At 36.7% G+C, this 21,141-nt stretch overlaps 1 protein-coding gene across 3 annotated transcripts in view; it reads left to right on the top strand.

The window, feature by feature from the left end:
• The first annotated feature begins 7,093 nt into the window (after positions 1 to 7,093).
• Positions 7,094 to 21,141, top strand: part of RIC1 (RIC1 partner of RAB6A GEF complex) — a 140,264-nt gene continuing 126,216 nt past the window's right edge. For all 3 annotated transcript variants that reach the window (XM_090274122.1, XM_090274123.1, XM_090274121.1), the window contains exon 1: positions 7,094 to 7,438. In XM_090274122.1, the coding sequence (XP_090130248.1) occupies positions 7,295 to 7,438 (144 nt within the window). In that variant the 5' untranslated portion in view covers positions 7,094 to 7,294. The remainder of the gene's footprint in view (positions 7,439 to 21,141) is intronic.

Here is a 21,141-nt window from a genome sequence, read left to right as displayed (position 1 = left end):
GAGACAATATAGTGAAGTTGTTAAGTGGTGGGTTCTCGGTTTGAGTTTTGACGCTACTACTTCCTAACTGTGAACCCTAAGCTTCTCTAAGTCTCGGCTTCTTGATTTGTAAAAACAGGGATAATAATAACTACCTCATGTAATTGTTTAGAGGATAAAAACTAAGTAAAGTGCTTACAGTAGTATCTACACATAATAAAAGCTGAATAAATACTAGTTATTATTATGATGATTATTTGTAACAGCACCAATCATTAGGAAGTTCTTTGTGACTGACTCAAAATATACTGCTAAGGGCATGGATTACTCCAAGCTCTTGGTTTCCAGCATTAATAAAATAAAAGAAAAATCTGATAAGATAGGTATTATTATCATCTCCACTCTGTAGATGAGGAACAGTTAAGGGTAGCTTAGAAGGTGAGCAGGGCACCATGAAGGTGATCAGCATGGGCTCAACTCACTCATGGTGTTGCTACTGAATGATTGAAGGTCACTTCAACCACATGTTCTCACCTGGTCTCTACAGCAAAGGAGGAATCATGCCCACACTTCTAGGAATCTAGTGCACATTCTGACTTGTTTACATGATGTTAGGAGAACTGGGAGATTTAGTAGAAAGATTCTAGCCCACATATAAAGAGAGTACAAAGAGCAGGCACTTTAGCTTATTTACCTAATCAATTCTTGATCAACCTTATTAATATGCATGAAAATCATCAGGGTATTTGTTGAAAATGCTAATTCTTGGACCTCACCATCAAGAAATTCTGATTCAGGAAGCCAAGACTTGGCCAAGGAATCTGCATTTTAAATGTATTGCCAAAAAAATTACAAAATAAATGTATTGCCAGGTAATTCTGATGTAGGTGATTAGCATACCACACTTTGGGAAATCTAATATCCTCAATAACAATTTAACATAATTTTTAAAAATAGCACTTATTATTTTTCTGATTATAAAAGAAAAAATTAGAAAATGCTAAGAATAAAAAAAGAAAAGCCATTCATAATTACACTTTATATAGATGCCTGTTGCAAATAGATTGACAGCTATCCTCTAATCCTTTTTTAAAAAATATGCAGCCACTTTCCCATATCTCTTTTCAGGTACTTATAATCAAGTATTCAATTTAATAGATATGTTCCTTTTATATTAATCCTTTAGTGGTTTTTATAAATTATTTCTATGTTTGAAATAGATGTAAATCCACTCTATGAAATTCACTTATATTTCTGTTGGGTGTGAAAATTGGACTGTATAATATTTCAGGTCCATTCTGACTAGAAGGTCATACTTGTAAGATTCTTGCAATTCTTTGAGCATGAGGACTAATAACATTCATAATTGATGGAGAATATAAAATTACATAATCCAAAACTTAAACTCAAAGTTTTGCCCTTGAGCTTTACCATTTGGTGCACACCTGCTGATGTGATATTGTATCAGAGGTAATAATAACATTTCTTCAAGAACGACATACAAATGGCTGAGTATGTGAAAAGATGTTCAACATCACTAATAATCGGTTATGCAAATCAAAGACAACAGTAAGATATTATTTCACAGCCATCAAAATGGCTAGTACAAAAAAACCCAGAAAATAACAAGTGTTGGTAAGAATGTGGAGAAATTGGAACCTTTGTGCACTATTGGTAGGATTATAAAATGGTACAGCCTATATGGAAAACAGTACGAAGGTTCCTAAAAAAAATTAAAAATAGAAATACTATATAACCCAGCAAACCTACTTCTGGGTATATATCCAAAAAAGTTGAAAGCAGGAACTTAAACAGTTATTTGTACACCAATGCTCATAGCAACTTTATTCACAATAGCCAAAAGGTGGGAACAACCCCAGCAGCCATCACTGTATGAATGTATAAACAAAATGTAGGATATCTATAAAATGGGATATTATTCAGCCTTAAAAAGGAAGAAAATCCTGTCACATGCTATAACCCTGAGGACATTATACTAAGTGAGAAAGCCAGTCAACAAAGAGACAAATACTCTATGATTGCACTTATTTGAGGCATCTAAAGTAATTAAATTCACAGAAACAGAAATTAGAATGGTGGTTATCAGGGATAGACACAGAGTTTCACTTTTGCCAGTTCTGGTGATCTGTTTTGCAACAATGTGGATATACTTATGCTGAGGACCTGTACACTTAAAAATGGTAAATTTTATGTTTTGTGTTTTACCACAACAGAATATAAACTATTAAAAAAGGTAATAAAAAGAACAGTGTTGCCCTTCTATAATATTTTGAACTGTTAAAAAACATAACAGTTATACAGTTAATGTTAAGGTTGGTTTGATAAAAATTTCATGAAACTTGTTAATTTCTATAATTGTACTCATTGGGGCTTATAATTCTTGTTGTTAGATTAAACCTAGTGGAAACATAAGAATAATGGATGAGAATAAGACAGAAGCCCAAATTGTTACATACCAGAATGATGTGTTACAACTAACCAGTAAATTTGACCCTAAGCTCACTGATAAATACAGGAATAAAGGGATAGTTTTATCCCATATTCGTATTTATGAATATGAATTTTTGCCCAAAATAGTAAAGGCATATTTGTCTGAATAGATAGGGAGAAGAAGGAGGAAAAGGAGGAGGAAGTGGAGGTAAAGAAGGGGGAAGAAGAAAGAGACATCTGATAAGAATTACGGTGAACTCTACTATTTCACATCACAGGGTTAAACAATTTCTTTCCAACTCCTCTTCCTATTTTAATAAAGGAATTTTTATTAAAAGTATTTAAAGGAATAAAGGAATTAAAAATTTTTTTTATTTCTAAAAAGACGGAAGAGAAAGAATAGTAACTTTTTTCCCCATTTTGCTTGATTAGGAACAATGGACTTCTTCACTTTATTTTCTAGTTTGTGGTCATTCGCCAGCCCAGGAAATCTCATTTGCATCTATTAAGGCTTATTATTAATAAGCCATCCTGCTTTTATGGTTAATTAAATGTTTCCAAGTAATATATATTTTTTAAGATTTTATTTATTTTTAGAGAGAGGGGAAGGGAGGGAGAAAGAGAGGGAGAGAAACATTACTATGTGGTTTGACTCTCACACGCCCCCAACAGGGGACCTGGCCTGCAACCCAGGCATGTGCCCTGACTGGGAATCGAATCAGAGACCCTTTGATTAACAGCCCAGCACTCAACACACTGAACCATGCCAGTCAAGGCATTTCCAACTAATATTTAATACTGTTTACTGTGAGGAGGACTGTGGACAAGGTAGACCGGTTAGCCACATACGACAGTTACTGGGATGTTTTTAATTTAAATGTTAACATTTTTTATTATTGAAAATTTCAACCATATAGAAAAGGAGCATGAATAACACAATACATTCTCAAGTACCCAGCACTTAGCTTCAAAAATTATCGCGTCATGGCCAATCTTGTTTTATGTAATTTCCACCTTTCTACTCATCCCCAGATTATTTTGAAGCAAAACCCAGACATATCATTTAAGCTGAGATATTCATTACCAATCTTCAGAATGGGATAAATGATAATCAAGAGTCCAGCATAGTCATATATGAGCTGTTTTTGTTTAAATAAATTGATTATATATATATTGATTATGTATGTAGATATAGTATAGGGACATTTTCAGTGGTCACTCAACATATATGGTAGTGTGGTAGCCACACACACACACAGTCTAACCCAGAAACATATTAGTTGCACATGGAAGTACAATAAGGTTGAATATAAAAAGCATATTAAAGAGTCATAAACTAAAGCAATATCATCTTCAGTGAATATTATTATTGGCTCTTATGGAGTTCACCAAATATTGGGATTGAAGTGTTTGGAACCAAATTCTGGTCCCAGTTCTGTGCTGTCATCAGAAGTCTGTGAACGTGTGAAGTACACAAGGCCTACTTTTAGTTTGGTGACTCAGGGTACCTTTACTCCTAATCCTCTCACTAGTCTTGGGACTGTGCCTGAAACTCCACATTACTATGTTACTCCCTTTGATTTGCCAGCACTACAAGCCCCACTTAAATCAGGATAAGTGAGACATTATCAATCATTAGCAATTTAACTGTTTTACATAACTGTTTTCCTCATTGCAAAAGTAATGAGTTCATTAGACAATTTGGAAAATACAAAAAAGTCCAAAAATGAATATAAAAAGCACCTATCATCAGCAGTAAGCACCAAGATTATAGTGCATTTTCTTCTTTTTTTCTAACCACATATATATTTTTTGTGAACATAGGATATTTTACATATTGTCTTTAATCTGCTTTCATTATTTTATAGTATATACTGAAATACTTCTATGATTATTCTTTCCCAACATAATTTTTTATTCTTACACGATATCCCTTTGTAAGAAAGAACTATAATTAACATCTTTGGGAGGACATTTAGCTTATTTCCTTTTCACTACAACGTTGTGGGATGCATTGTTAAAGCTAAATCTCTCTACATATCAGTGTTTATTTTTTTAGAAAATAATCATAGGGAACAATAGCTGGGGCCAAGGGTATGCATACTTTTAAGATCTCTTTTTTTAAATGTAATGCCACTACCCTTTAGAAAAATTGCACCAAATTATATCCCCACCAAGTTTATAAATGTACCTCTGTTCCTGTGCACCCTTACCAACATTATATATTGTAATAATTTTTTAAGAAGCCTATTAGTTTCATAGATAAAAACATGCACCTATTAACTTTCTTTTATTAGCTTAGTCTTAGCTCGGAATAGATTTCAGTAAATTTGACTAGTGATGGTGATGGGGAGGGGAATAGGGAGAAGCAAGATCCAGGACATGGGAATTGCTAATAGATTTTACAAAATAAAGTTGGAATATGATATTTGAAAATTGAAAAATCCAGTCCAAACGGTTTCTATCACAATGGGGAAACTTTAGTAAGCTGTTGTGAAGAGTCACTTTTACTTTTTTCCCCGTAAGAAGAAAGGCCTAGTGGTTCTCCCCCTCTCCCTCTCCCTGAAGGAAGCAACTACCAAAATTCAGTTCAATCCAGTCTAAAAATCACTGGATCTGTAGAAGGAAGATAAGTTCTTTTCAAGCCCTGTGATTTAGGCTCTTGCACCCCTCTGGCGCCCGTTTCCTTATTAAGAAAATGACAGTAATATTACACTTACCTTGAAGATTTACTGTGGAACTAAATAAAGCCATACATTAAAAAATATTTTGTAAATATTAACTGTTACAAAGGAGTGTGGCAGGGGAATTAAATTCTAAAGTCAGCCAAGTAAAGTTAAAACTGAGTGCTACAAAAGTTACTTAGAAGTTCCTTAAACTGGACGTGAGTGCAAAATATGCTCACACTTAGGAGTCTGAGAACAAAGACCCTGGGGCCAAGAGTTGAGACAAATGCACTCAGTAAAATTGCCATTGGAATTGCTGCAATGTAACATTTTCATTTCCTCTCTCTGCCAACTGCATAAATGAATCTAAGTTACAAGAAAGTATGATGCAACTGTTATTCTACAATTTTATACTGGCAAGTCGAGAAAACTCTCTGGGCCTCTTTTATTTGTTTAATGGTGTAGTTCAGCTGGATCGGGGTTTCATTCAATATTTCATTTGACAAGTATTTTCAGAGTTTACTCTTCTTACTATGTTCCAAGCTGCTGTGCTGGATGAGGAGGTGGGGGTGGGGACACCAGGAAGGAGACACCAGGAAGGAGACACAGTCTGACCACAAGAGGACCGCAAGTCCTGAGGCAGTTTCAACTTTGATTTGAGGAATCTGGGTTTTTTGATCACCTTCTGTGGAATGCAGTGAATGTTTAGAAAAATTATGTAAAGTTACATATTTTATTAGGAATACCAACTACAATGCTACATCTAATATGGGTTAAGTTACTTTTTTTTCTATGTTGCTACTTTTTTTCATGAGTTAACTTTTTGTTTTCTTTTTAACCTGGGCTAACTCAAATATTTTAATTGAAAAAGTAATATAAACATATAGAAAAGCAAGTTTTTCTTCCAGACCCCCGCCCCGTACTTCCACTCCGCACTCTATCCCCACTCATGCTATCCTCCTATTCAAAGGTAATCACTGTTGTCAATGAAAGTTGTTAAAGTGACCTCTGAGGTACAAAAGTTAAACAACGAACTACATAATGTCTAAAGTCCCTTCCAGCTCTGAAATGAGGTCTAAGTCTTTTCTGGCACATACCCTACGAAGGGTAAAGGAGACAAACAGCTTCATCTTTTCCAACATTATGACGAGTCAAAAGGACAGATTAATGCACACTGATTCCAAAAATATATGCTAGATTTAAAACGCATGAAGGAAAAAGGACAAGACTCAGGTACTTAAGTCGTTGGTGGTTTATTTATGGATTGAATAAAGGTCCCCACTCTAGGATGCATACTTCATGAATGCAGGAACTTAACCACCAGCTTTCACTGCACACAAGAAGGGATCACTGGGCGAAGGGACCCAACAGGCCAGCACTGAGGTCGGGGCCAAAAGCCCGAGGTGGGAACGCTAGTGGGGTGTGTGACATGACACACGATCCCCGCCCTCCCCCTACTCCCGCAATCGTCCCTCTTCTCTCCCCATTCCCCTCCGCCGAGGCCGAGCAACGCCTGGCAGCTCTCACTGGAGGACTTACCAACCCAAAAGGGAACTCAAATTTGGCTAGGCCAGGGGAGGAGCGTGTACCGGAGGCCCAGAAGCCTCGCCGTAGCGTCCGGCCCTGCTCTGCCTCCGGGCCTCCAAGTCTCAAGCGATTGCCCCGCCCTCCCACCAAGACTTCAAGCTCCAGGTTGCGAGTGGGTGGCGCAGAGAAGCAAGAAAAGCTAAACCACTTGCGTATAGACGCTGCGCAGAGGCCGCTCGTGATTAGGGCGGAGCTTCAGAGAGCCAGGCGAGGGGGCGGGGAAGGGGCGGCAGGGAGGAAGAAGTCTCCAGTGCGCGCGCGCGCGCTAGCCTTCCCACGCGGCGCGGTGTGGTGACGCCCTCGCGGCCGGAGAACGGGGCGGGGTCGGGGCGGGCCTCCGCGCTCCTCCCGCCCCCTTTCAGGCCGAACTCTCCCTCCTCCCTCCTTCCCCCACACCGGGCCCCGTCAGCTCGGAGGTGGCTTCGTAGCTTAGCATCGCGTCGGCCCGGCCCGGCCAGGCCAGCGGGCAGATGCTCCGAGCTGCTGCCGCCGCCGCCGCCGACTCCGCCAGTGGCGGTGTGGGAGGCGGGCGTCCGGCCCCGGGCCGCTGAGTGTGACGGACGGGGTCGGAGGCCGCCGGGCGCCGCGGCTTCGGCGGCTCCGCGCGGACCATGTATTTCCTGAGTGGGTGGCCCAAGAGGCTGCTCTGCCCTCTGGGGAGCCTGGCCGAGGCACCTTTCCACGTTCAGTCGGACCCCCAGAGGACTTTCTTCGCAGTGCTGGCTTCGGCCCGCCTCAGCATCTGGTACTGCCGAGTAAGTAGAGCTGCCCGCCGCCTCTCGCTCCCTGGCGTCCCGGCACCACCCCGCCCTCAACTTCCACCCAGAGTCCCGGACCCTTGCCCCTTCGCGTAGACCCACTCGTCTTGGTTGTCCACCTCCTTGTTCCACCTACTCTGACTCGGGGTCCGTGCCCGTCCTCCTGCTGGGGCTCCGGGAGAGATGCAGTCGCTGCTGCTGCCAAAAATCCTTGTACCTTCCCGCTTTGGACCGACCTCTGCGCACAGGGCACACCGCGCGCGCTCCCTCGGCGGAGCCCAGACTTGCCCTCCTCTCCCTTCCCCCATTCCCTGATGAACAAATTTGTTTAAACTTTCCACAATTAGAAACCTTGCGGCTGTTGTGTTCCCACCTCTCTCTTGCTTTAAAGGTCGTTGATTTGGAGTTAGGGAAAGCCTGTTGGGCTTCTTACCCAGTGCCAGACTTTACAGGCCTCTGATAACTTATTTCTACCAACTACAGCTGGAGTTCTTTATTTTTTCTCTAAAGGTCTGGTTATCCAACACCTCGCCTCACCCCAACATTTCCCCATTTCCAGGCCGGTCCTTTTCTTTGCTGCACTTGGACTCTTCAGTGGAGAATTGTGTGTGGAGGGGGTGGTGTGGTGGAGTTAGTAGGGGCTGAAGTAGAACTCAAATCTGTCCGCGCTGCATCAGGGATATTAACAACTGGAAATAGTAACACTTGGGGAGAGCATGAAACTGAGTTCTGTTCTTGCTTGCTGTGAGTCTCGTTTTATTCTTTCTTGTATCTAATTACCGAGTAGATACAATAAAAAGCTTAAAAAGTAAACAGTGGATGGGATACACTGTATTTTCCGCGAACTGTCTGTAAAAGCTACAAAACAGGGTATAAAAGTGCACTAATTTTTTTTCCAAAGAAGGCAGTACTAATCGATGTCAGAGTGAAGTTTTTCTCTTTTCAGAGCTAGCTTGATTATGTGGGAATAGGTTGTGACCTTTGCTTTATTAGATTTATGTGAAACACTGGCGTTAGTTATATTAGTTAAAAGCCTCAGTTCTCTGTTTAACCGTTTGAATGCCCTTCGATGCCCTCACACGCAACCCTGGTAAATGTGATGATGAGATTTAGACATTTCTGGTGTCTCCTTTGTATGACTATCATAGACTGTGAATCAGACTTTTACCATTAAGTTTTGGCTGATTTAATTTTTAAATATGTATTAAAACAAAATAGGCTGTTATAAAGCTGACTTTGTGACTGACTATTCTGTCTGGTGCTTGTTTGCATTTTTTGGTTCTTAAATAAGATACTAATTCATTTACATTGTGTATGCCAGTTGAATAATTTTTTTTGTTTGGGTGTATGTAACTATTATCTTTAAAGCACATGCAGAAAAAATAATTATAACTTGAACTTTAAATTGTCTTTTGAGTTTAGTGGGTAATTTCTCTCTAATGTAACAAATTGTAAATACTAAAATTTAACTTTCCTAATCTTTAAAACGGTAGACCTAACTTATATATAGGCAGAACTCAACTTAGTATGACGGATGAATAGACTGGAAGCCTGTAGGTTACTTTAGTCCTCTATAATAGAAACAAAAATATGCTCCAATTTTGTGAATATTGAGAGTATCTCCCCGCCCCGCGCCCCCCCCCCCCCAGCTTTTGGAGCTACTATGTAAATATTTTGTAAATCTAAGGCAGTCCTGGAATTTAAAACTACTCATACACCTTTCATTCAAACTCCTATGGTACACACAGATAGCTTCTTTCTTCAGAAGTCCTGGGGCCACTACCATTAAGGTCCATTGTACAGAAAGTTAGGTTGTAGGTAATCTATGGGTCCAGAAGTATGAGGTAAAATGAAATGGAGGGCTATCTTAGGAGAGGCTGCGAAGTATTGTAGGTTTATGAGTGGTTAATCCTGATCTTTGGCATCAGCTTTGTCACTTTAAAAATAAAGTATAGACAAGGTGATTTTAAGCTCTTTGTAGAACTGGGTGAATGGGGAACAGGTGCCAGACTCCAGCTTCCAGTCTCCTCTTCCTGTGCTATATCTTTTTACTCTAAATCTGAAAGGTTTTATTTTGATTTTTTAATTTCTAAACTTACTGACACTATGTAAGTTAAAACAAATTTAGGTAACAAACTTCTTCTAAATGTGAAAACACCTCTAGCTAAATTGAGGAGCTATAATTTATTCCCACATAATTTAGACTGAGTTGGGCTAAAATGTTTGCATGAGAACATGAAAGCTTTGATATTGGAGAGGTTGTATATGCAAGTAATTTCATAGAATAAAGTGAATTTTGAAGATCTAAAGAAGGGTTTTATGGAGAAATTGAAGTCTTAAAAGCAGCGTGAGGGCTTTTGAGATGACAGAAGACATCAAAGAGATGAGAGTATTACATGCTTTGCTTCAAATTTTGTTGGCTCTCAATAAGTTAAACTCACTTAAAAGGCATGTATTGTTTTAATAAAGAAAACTAGCCTTGTGGAAGGAACATGCATTTATTTGTCTAAGTTGGTTTTTTTTTAATGTCCAAAAGAATTGCTATATATAAAATGTTGATTAGTCATTAAACTATGGAAACATTAATGTAAAGTCTCTAAAAGTAACTTCCGTACATTTCATGGGTCTTACAGTGGACTTTTGCATACTCCTTATTGCTACTCTTATATAGGCTAAGTATCTAAGGGAATCCCAGTGTTACAGAGTCATAGCTCTTCAAAATTCTTTCCAGATTCCAAATTTGGGAAATACAGTATAGTGCTGTTTAGATGTGTTTATGAACAAAAGAGTTTTTGTAGATACTTTGCTTTTTTATTCATTTTTAGTTTGAGGGTGTAACAAGTTTTGAGTGTAACATGATGTAAACTTGGTTTCTCTATTTTGTGGTTCTACTTAGAAGTTCTAAAAACTACTCAAGAGTTTACAACAGGGATCATTTGGATATTTTGGAACCCAAAAAAGAGTGCTCAAAAAAGATTTTGTGTATGTTAAATTGAGGTGATAGAGGTGTGACTTTATGAAACAATTGATAACATATTTCTGTCAAGGGTATTATAAAAGGACTAATTTCAGCTTCAAGGATGAAGCTGCTATTTAAAGCACATTATGATTTATGATTGACAAGGGTGTTTTGTGAAATGAATTGTATTTTGTACTATACCAGAGAGACTGGAATTATTCCTGTAATATACATATTATTTAACTGTTAATATGGAGTTCTACATATGTGAATATGAAACACAAAATGGTATCTTAGAATGCTGTAATTCTAAAATAGTCATCTCAATTTTCAGGTCATTGATTATTTCAGATATATAAGCTATCCTCAGTATTTTTGAACACCTGTGAAAGAAAGCATAAATGGTCCCTATATGAAAGGGATGAAGGGGCATACTTTATGTATTTTAACAAAATATTTTATCCAAAGATAGTGTGTTAACATAAATGAAAAATTTGTGAATTATTACTGTGAAGGTTACCAATAAAAATAACTTACGAATTATGTGTCTTTGCGTAACTTTGAATAAAGTCTTGTTCTTGTTGGAGTATGCTAATAATAGAAAACAGTGAGATAGGTGTTCAGGGAAGCAAGTTGTAGGATCAGGTATCTGGTTAACTGTGTAAACTCAGGAAGGACATTTAATTTGTACCTACGTTTACCCAACTCTCACCCTTTCAGATCTTTTCTATTACTGCCTTAAAAGAGCCTTCCTTATAAACCATTGCTTGGAAGTCTTTTAGGGTTCAGCGTTGGTTAACCCTTTGAGTGCCAACGTTGCTGTGAGCGACGCTGACAAATTTTCCCCAAAGTGCCAGCATTGCTCCCAGCGACTCTTTTTTCAATGGCTATAAATGTAAATAACAATGGAATAATTTGTATTTTATGTTTTGTTCTCTCTTTTTTTTTTTTTTTGTACCTCAGGTTATATATTGATATAACTATTTCTCATGTTGATCCAAATTTCTAATTACGCATGGCACTGAAAGGGTTAAAGAATGAAGTTCAAATTCCTTGTTTGATATCAGAGACACTCCCCTCTTGAAATGCTCTCTTGCCCCATCTCTGCCTATCAGCATATTAATTCATCCTTAGCTTCTGTTGAAATTCTGCTTTCTACATGAATCATTTTTTATTTACCATATCAGAAGTATACATTTTATTGATGAATTCTTTTTGTATTGTAAGTTTGCCACATGCTTTATTTCTACAACTAGATTATAACTGTCTGGAGTTCAGAAATGATCTTACTTTGTATTATTTATAATGCCTTGCACAAAACGTAGGCTTAATAACCATTTAAAAAATAAATTAATAAATTCAAGATATCTGTCCTTTGTGTAGCACAGACATTTTTAAAGGTTTAATAATTGAAAGATTATTTTAAGTGTTAACATGTAATTTAAAAAATATGGTATGGTAAATTACAGTTTAAATTCAGAAAAAAACTTCTTTAAGGAGGGTTATATATGTGAAAGTGAATTAAATATTTTTAAAAAACACATAGTAGAAAAGTAGTTCATGTTATTCACAATAGCCAATATATAGAAACAACCCAAGTATATGTCAGGGGGTGAATGGATAAAGATGTGTATATGTACACAATGAAATTACTCAGCCAAGAGAAACGAGGTCATCTTGCCATTATTAACAACATGGATGGACCTTGAGGGCTTTATGCTAAGTGAAATAAGTCAGATAAAGACAAATACTGTATGATATCTCTTATATGTGGAATCTAAAAAAGCCAAAGTCATTGAAACAGGCTAGAATGTTAATTACAAGGGACTTGGGGTGGGGGTTAGGGAAAAGGGGAGGTGATGAGCAGAGTGTAAACTTCCACCTGTGAGGTGAGTAAGTTCTGGGGATCTAATGCACAACATTGTGATTATAGTTATTAATACTGTATTATATACTTGGAAGTTGCTACAAGTGTAGAAGTGGTAATTATGGTAATTTTTGGTAATTATGTGTCCTGATTCAGGTGTTAGCTAACACTGTGGTGGTGATCATTTTGTAAGATTTAAGTGTATCAAATCAACATGTACATTTTAAACTTACACAAGGCTGTATGTCAATTATATCAATAAAACTAGAAATAAAAGTGGTATTTGATAAAGGGTCCTACTTTAATTATTAGATAATCTATACTGCACCAAAACTTAAACTATTGTACAGTCGTTTAATCAGTGGAAACTGTTGGTTCCCAGTATGTGTTTATATTGATGTAATCTGTCAAAAAAGAAAGACACACACAAAAGAAGCAGTATAAACAAATAAAGGTATTTCACTCATCTTTAGGTGCTTGTGAATCAATGACATTATCCATATTACAGGTAAACATTCATTCTCAGTTTACTGTGCCCTAGGTGGTTTATATCATGGGAAGCAAATTTTCCTGAATTTAGGTCCTTCACATGCCTCATTCGTGATTTTTTTGCCCTGTTCTCATAGTACATATACAGCTTAACTCTGATACATCAGATTATCTTAACTACAAATGGAAACCTAGCACCATTTGTATGAATAGAGGACTACTGTATGAGGGAAAACAATGAAAACCATGTTATGTAAATAGCTTCCTGTTAGCAGGTACAGGAAAGAGGTTTAAAAGCAAACTAGCACCTCATACAGATTTCCTTTTTATCTAAATCAGAAGGGTTGACGAAGAATTGAAGAAATTATTTTCTCACTATATTATTAAATAATACAGTGTTTGAATGTCACCTAAAATTGTGTTATAGGAAGAATTAAATAAAGCATTTCACTTACAGCTAAATTAGGTAATTTATGAAATTAGATAAAATTAATTTACAGTTTAAAAATATTTATAAATATTCTAGAATTCAGAGTTGCTACAAAGTGAGTTACTTAAAATATTTTAAAGTATATTTTATTGATTATGCTGTTACAGTTGCCCCAATTTCTTTTCCTTTTGCTCCCCTCTACCCAGTACCCCGCTTCCCTCCAGCAATCACACCACCCTTTGTTCATGTCCATGGGTCATGCATGTAAGTTCCTTGGCTTCACCCTTTGCTATATTTATTCTTATCTTCCCCCTGTCTATTTTGTACTAACCAATTATGCTTCTTAATCCCTGCACCATTTCCCCATTTCTCCTCCTTCCCCTTCCCAGCTGATAACCCTCCAAATGATTCCCGTACCTATGATTCTGTTCCTATTCTGGTTTGCTTAATTAGATTTTGTTTTTGTTTTTATTTTTTAGATTCAGTTGTTGATACTTGTGAGTTTGTTGTCATTTTAATGTTCATAGTTTTGATCTTCTTTTTCTTAAGTAAGTCCCTTTAACATTTCATATAATAATGGCTTGGTGATGATGAACTCCTTTAGCTTTACCTGGTCTGGGAAGCGCTTTTCTGCCCTTCCATTCTAAATGATGGCTTTGCTGGAGAGTAGTCTTGGTTGTAGGGTCCTTGCTTTTCATCACTTTGAATGGTTCTTGCCTGCAAAATTTCTTTTGAGAAATCAGCTGATAAAGTCTTATAGGAACCCTTTGGTAGGTAACTCTTCTTTTTTCTTGCTGCTTTTAAGATTCTCTATTTATCTTTAACCTTTGGCATTTTAATTATGATGTGTCTTGTTGTGGTCCTCCTTGGTTCTAGCTTATTTGGAACTCTGCTTCCTGGACTTATGTATATTTTCTTCGCCAAATTAGGGGAGTTTTCCTTCATTATTTTTCACATAACTTTAAAATTTTTGCTCTTCCTGTTCTCCTGGCACCCCTGTGATTCGGATTTTGGCATGTTTAAAGTTGTCCCAGAGGTTCCTAAGCCTCTCCTCATTTTTTTCCATTCTTGTTTGTTTCCTCATTCTGCTCTGGTTGACTTTACTTCTTCCGTATGTTCCAAATCATTGATTTGAACCCTGGTTTCCTTTCTTTCATTATTGGTTTTGTGTGGCTTTTCCTTCATTTTACTTAAAATAGCCTACCCTTCTTCCCTCATGTGTTTGCCATACTTAAGCATATCTGTCAAGCTGGTGAGCATCTTTATCACCAGTGTTTTGAACTCTGTGTCTGTTAGGTTGGCTATCTCCTTGTTGCTTAGTTCTCCCACTGGAACCTTGATCCATTCCCTCTCCTGGGTCATATTCCTCTGTCTCCTCAACTTTACCGGCTCCTGTGTTTGTTTGCCTGTCTGTCTTAGGTAGAGCTGTCACACCTGTTACACTATAAGGGTGGAGCTTAGGTATTCTTCAGTAGGTGGCGACCCGTTTCACAACATTGTGGCACTGTTATGTGGAATAGGGGTCTGAGAGGGAACAATGCTGTTTGCTCAGCACTAGCCCCCTTTCCAGGAACTTCTCCCACTTCCATATGGGATTGGTTCTTCTTTAGCTGTTGCCCTGGTCCTTGTTCCCAGAGTGGGTGGGTCAACAGATGTTCTAGGACCATGGGGGCCCTCTAAACAAACAGACTCTGCTGAGAGATGGGCAGTTTCTACCTCCGCCCCAACCCCCACTGGTTTGCACAATCAAAAGCAATGAGGCTTTATTTTCTCTGGTGCTGGAACCGTGAGCTGTGCAGCCTGGTCTGGTGCTGGGAGTCCTCCTCAGGTGTCCCTCCCATTTTCTCCCAGCCTACCACTGCTGCTGCATCCGCCACACTGCTTCCTCTCCACCCTGGCTCTGCCTCTCTTACATGTCTGTATGAATATTTTTTCTTTATCTTTTTTGTTGGACTTCCATGCAGCTCGATTTTCTAGAACTTCTGATTGTCTCTAGTTTTGAGATAGTTGTATTCTTTCTTAGTTGTGGAGGGGGATGCAGTGTTGCTACCTATGCCTCCATCTTGGCCTGAAGTCCCTCTACTTGCTTGAAACAGCAAGCACCAGTTGATTGGAATCAAGATATTTGACCTTTCTTTTAAGTTCATTAGAATTGCTTTACTTTGAGTTGCCATCACAAGCTTATCTGTCTCCCCAAGTGATTTGCCTTTTTCAATAATAAATTATATATAAATTTACATACAAAATTTTGGATATTGTTGATTTTGAGTAGAATTTGCTGTGGTTTAATTTTTAACAGTTTTATTGAGGTTTATATATGTATACGTATTGAAGTGCATGGTAATTTTTAGTAAACTTACAGAGTTGTGCTACCATCATTAATCACAATCTAGTTTTAGAACATTTATGGCAAACAATAGGTATTATCTCCATTTGCATTCAACCTCTGCTCTCATTCCAACTCCAGGAAACCATTGGCCTCCTTTTGGTCCCTTCAGATTTGACTTTTCTGGAAATTTCATATAAGTATAATCATATAATATGTGGTCTTTTGTGTCTGGCTTTTATTTAGTATAATGCTTCTGTGATACTTCTTTTTATTGCTGAATGTATTCCATTGTATGATATACCACAGTTTTTAAATCCATTCACTGGTTAATATTGCTATATAAATATTTGTTTACATGTCTTTCTGTGAATATATGTTACCGTTTCTTGTAGGGGGATACTTAGGAGTGGAAATGCTAGGTCATATGATAAATTAATGTTTAGTTTTTTAGGAAACTGCAAAACTGTTTCAAAGTAGCTGCAATATTTTACATCTCTATCAGAAATACATGAAAGTTTGTTTCTCTACACCATTTTATTATAACCATTTTAGTGGGCTTTTTGAGGTATCTCATTGTGACTTTAAGACTTAATAATGTTTAGCACCTTAATCAGTGTGTTTATTAGCCATTTGTGTATCTTATTTGGTGAAATACCTATTCAGATATATCCCCCCCTCTTTAAATTGGAGTCTGTCTTCTTGGGTTATCAGAGTTCTTTATATACTCTGGATACAAGTTATTTATCAGATATATGACTTGTATATATTTTATCACAGTCTGTGATTTGTCTTTTCAGTATTTTAATGGTTTGGGGAGCAGAAGTTTAATTTTGATGAAGTTTAGCTTTGTTTTTTGTTTTTTTTCCCATGAATCATGCGTTTTGTGTCTTAGGTAAGAAACTTTTGACCAATCCAAGGTCACAGGCATTTTCTGTGTTTTCTTTGTAAGTTTTATAGTTTTAGGTTCTTATACATAAGTCTTTCATCAATTTTGAGTTGATTAAACATATGGTATGAGGCAAAGATTTAATTTTGTTTGTATTTAAACATACAGATCCACTTGTATTAGCACTGTTTCTTGGACTCTCTTCACTATTTATTACATTGGCAGCTATCCCAAAAACCAGTAGGCCATAAATATAAGGGTTTATTTCTCTATTTTCTTTTTAATTCTGTTGATCAAGTATGTCTGTCATCATGCATGAATCACACTGTAGTATTATAGCAAGTTCAGAAATTGGGTGGTGCAAGTCCTATTTTGTTGTAAAAATTATTTTGCTTATTCTAGATCCATTGCATTTCCATATAGATTTTAGAAACATCTTGTCAATTTCTACCCGAAAACACCCTGGGATTTTCAGGGGATCGCACTACATTTGTAGAGCAATACATAGAATTGCCATTTTAGGATGGAATCTTTCAGTCAATGAACATGCGGTGTCTGTCCATTTATTTACATTGTAAAAAATTTCTCTTAGCAGTGTTTTGCAGTTTCCAGTGTACAGGTCTTTTAAACATTTTGTTAAATGTATTCAGGTGTTTTATTTATATTTTATGACACAGTTTGAATGTAATTTGTTAATTTTCAGATTGTTATTGGCATATAGGATAGATAAGAAATTGATTTTTGTAGCTAGAACTAATAAATAAATTTAGCAAAATTGTAGGACATGAAATTAACACACAAAGTAAGTTGCATATCTATACAGTAACAACAAACATCCGAAAATGAAATTAGGAAACCATTCCATTTATAATAGCATCAAAAAGAATAAAGCACTTAGGATTAAATTTAAATAAGGAGGCGAAAGACATGTATGTTCAAAACTACAAAACGTTGCTGGAAAAAATTAAAGGAGGCTCAAATGGAAAGCGTTCATATCTGTGTTCATTAATTAAAGACTTAATATTGTTACAATGCCTATACTACCCAAAACAATCCATAGATTTAGTGCAATTACAACAGTTTTTTTTTTTAATTGCAAAAATATAAAAACCTATCCTAAAATTAATAGGATACCTCAAGGAATTCCCCTCATTAGTCTAACTAAACTTTTTATCAATTTTGTGGATCTTTTCTGAGAACCAACTTTTGGTTTTACTGATCTTAGTCTATTCTTTTCTTTTGTTTTTAGCTCTTATTTACTTATTTTTAAAGAGAGAGGAAGAAAGAGGGAGAGAAACGTCAATGTGTGGTTGCCTCTTGCCTGCCCCCAACTGCGAACCTGGTCCACAATCCAGGCGTGTGCCCTGCCTGGGACTCAAACTGGCAACCCTTTGGTTTGCAGGCCAGCACTCCATCCACTGAGCCACACCAGCCCGGGGAATCTTAGCCTATTCTTTGTGTTGTATTTTGTTGATTTTTATTTTTTTTAATGATAATTTATTGATTATGGTATTACAGTTGTCCCAGTTTTCCCCCTTGGCTCCCCTCCATCCAGCACCCCCAGTCCCTCAGGCAATCCCCACACCATTGTTCATATCCACATGTCATTTATATAAGTTCTTTGGCTACTCTATTTCCTATACTGTACTGTACATCCCCATGACTGTTCTGTAACTATGTATTTGTATTTCTTAATTCCCTCATCTCTTCAACCATTTCCCCACACCCCTCTCCCGTCTGGCTACCATCAAAACGCTCTCCATATCCATGATTCTGTTCTTTGCTTAGTTTGTTTTTTAGACTCAATTGTTGATAGATCTGTATTTTTGCCATTTTATTGAACATAGTTTTGATCTTCTTTTTCTTAAATAAGTCTCTTTAACATTTCATAAATAATGGTTTGGCGATGATGAATTCCTTTAGTGTTTTCTTGTCTGGGAAGCTCTTTATCTGCCCTTAGATTCTAAATGATAGCTTTGCTGAGTAGAACAATCTTGGCTATAAGTCCCTGCTTTTCCTGACTTGCCAGTCCCTTCTAGCCTGCAAAATTTCTCTTGAAAAATCAGCTGATAGTCTTTGGGAACTCCCCTGTAAGTAACTAATTCCTTTTCTCTTGCTGTTTTTAAGATTCTCTCTTAACCTTTGACATTTGAATTATGCTGTGACTTGGAGTGCGCCACTTGGCATTAATCTTGTTTAGGAGTCTGTGCTTCCTGGACTTGTATATCTATTTCCTTCACCAAATTAGGGAAGTTATTTTTTTCATTGTTTTTTTCAAATAGATTTCCAATTGCTTGTTCTTTGTTCTCTCCTTCTGGCACACCTGTGATGCAAATATTGAATGCTTGAAGTTGTCCCAGAGGCTGCTTGCATTATCATTTTTTTGGATTCTTTTTTATTCTTATTATGTTCCATATCATTGATTTGATTCTTGGCTTCATCCACTCTACTGTTTTTTCCCTGTACGTTGTTCTTTGTTTTAGTTAGTGTATCCTTCGTTTCTGACTGGATCTTCTTTATGCTGTTGAGGTCCACACTGAGTTCCTTGAGCATCCTTATAACCAGTATTTTGAACTCTGCATCTGATAGATTGCTCATCTTCATTTCATTAGTTCCTTTTCTGGAGGTTTGATCTTTTGAGATTTTAAAGATGTATTTTATGGGTTAGTGTGCCATTTGTGTTAGAAAATTTTCTGTGTGTACTTGTCAAGAATATGCATTCTGCTTTTCACAGAGTGTTCTCTAAATGTTAGGTTAAACTGGTTGGTGTGACTGTTCAAGTCTTCTATATCCTTGCTAGTGTTCAGTGTAGTTTTAGCAGTTATTGAGCATGGAGATTGAAATCGGTAGCTCTGTGTTTGAATCGTCTGTTTCCTGTTTCGGTTTTGTTAGGTTTTGCTTTATGTATTTTGGGACTGCATTGTTAGGTTTGTATATACTTATAATTGTTATATGTATCTTTTATATTGATACTTTAATTAAATGTTATTAATATGAAATGTTCCTCTTATTAACATGAAATGTTTCTTTTTCTAATTTGTTTCTTAAAGTATATATTTTATATTATTACCAGTACAGTTTTACAGTTATCACTTGTGACATACCTTTTTACATCCTTTTATTTTCAAACTACTTCCATGTTTGAATCTGAAGTATAGACAACTTATATTTTGATCTTTTTTTTAAAATCTAGTTTGATAATCCCTGTCATTTGGAATGTTTAGTCTATTCACATATAGTGGAATTGATGATGTGGTTGGTTTTACATTAGCTGTTTTGCTGTTGTTTTCTATATCTCTTAGGTTTGTTTATCTATTACTCCTTTAATTATGTTGATTGCTTAATTATATTTTTAGAGTTACTTTACTAATGGTTGCTCTAGCAATTATAATACAGATTCATTATAGTACACTTAAGGTTCAAACTGACTTGATTATAGTAAAACAGCAATTTTTTCAGCCCCCTTCTTTTTACTTTTCTGTTTTTAATGTAGTAAAATATAAGATAAAATTTACCTTCTTAATACTTTTTAAATGTGCAGTTCTGTGGCACATTGTTGTGCCACCATAGCAACCAGAAAGAGTAAGAGAAAGAGAAAGAGAAACATCGATCCATTGCCTTCCTTAAGCACTCTGACCTGCAGATCAAACCTGCAACTAGGTCAATCTTGCAACCTTTCAGTGTTCTCGACCATGCTTGAACCAACTGAGCCACCAGTCCAGGGCTGAGTCCCTGCTTTTGATATCTTTGTGTATGTCCCCCAAAGTGGAATTGCTGGGTCATATGGGTATTCTGTGTTTAATTTTCTGAGAAATTGCTATTTTTTAGAAATCATTATTTTTGATAGTAGTTGTACCATTTTATATTCCCATCAGCAGTACTCAGGGGTTCTAATTTCTCCACATTCTTTCCAACACCTGTTCTTTGCTTTTTTTATTTTTATTTTTATGGTAGCCATCCTGATGGGTAGGTGCTAAGTGTTATCTCATTGTGGTTTTGATTTGCATTTCCCTAATGAGAGGTGATATTGTGTACCTTTTAATGTGCTTATTGGCCATTTGCATAACTTCTTTGGAGGGACATCTGTTCAGTTTCCTTACCCATTTTTAAATCGTGTTATGTCTTTTTGTTATTGAATTGTAGTCCTTCCTGTATTCTGAATATCATACCTTAACATATATATGATTTGCAAATATTTTTTTTCATTATATGGGTTGCCTTTTCACTCTTTTGAAGTATTCTTTGATATCCAAAAGTTTTTTAATTTTGATGAAGTCCGGCTTAACTTTTTTGTTGTTGTTGTTGTTTCTTGTGCTTTTGGTACCATATCCAAGAAATCATTGCCAGATCTAGTGTCTTGAAGTTTTTGCTCTGTGTTTTCTCCTAAGAAATTATAGTTTTAGTTTTTACACTTATGCTTGTGATATATTTTGTTAGTTTTTTCATACAGTGCAAGATAAGTGTCAAACTTTATTTATTCCTGTTGGATATCTAATTTTCCTAGTGCTATTTGTTGAAAAGAGTGTTCTTTTCTCTTTTGGATGATCCTGGTGCCATTGTTGAAAAACACGTAATCGTATATGCAAGTAGTTTTAATGCCATGGGGTACTGTTTATTGTTGTAGCTTTGTAGTAAGCTTTGAAATCAGAAAGTATGATACCTCCAATTTTACTCTTTTTCAAGATTGTTTTTGGCTGTTTGGGGTCCCTTGAGATTCCATATTAATTTTAAGGTGAACTT

Source organism: Furipterus horrens, unplaced genomic scaffold (assembly GCF_987537825.1).
Source record: "Furipterus horrens unplaced genomic scaffold, mFurHor1.1.pri manual_scaffold_4, whole genome shotgun sequence".
In the NCBI taxonomy this organism is placed as follows: Eukaryota; Metazoa; Chordata; class Mammalia; order Chiroptera; family Furipteridae; genus Furipterus; species Furipterus horrens.
Note: the sequence above shows the minus strand (reverse complement) of the source record. Positions and strands in the feature narration are given on the sequence as shown.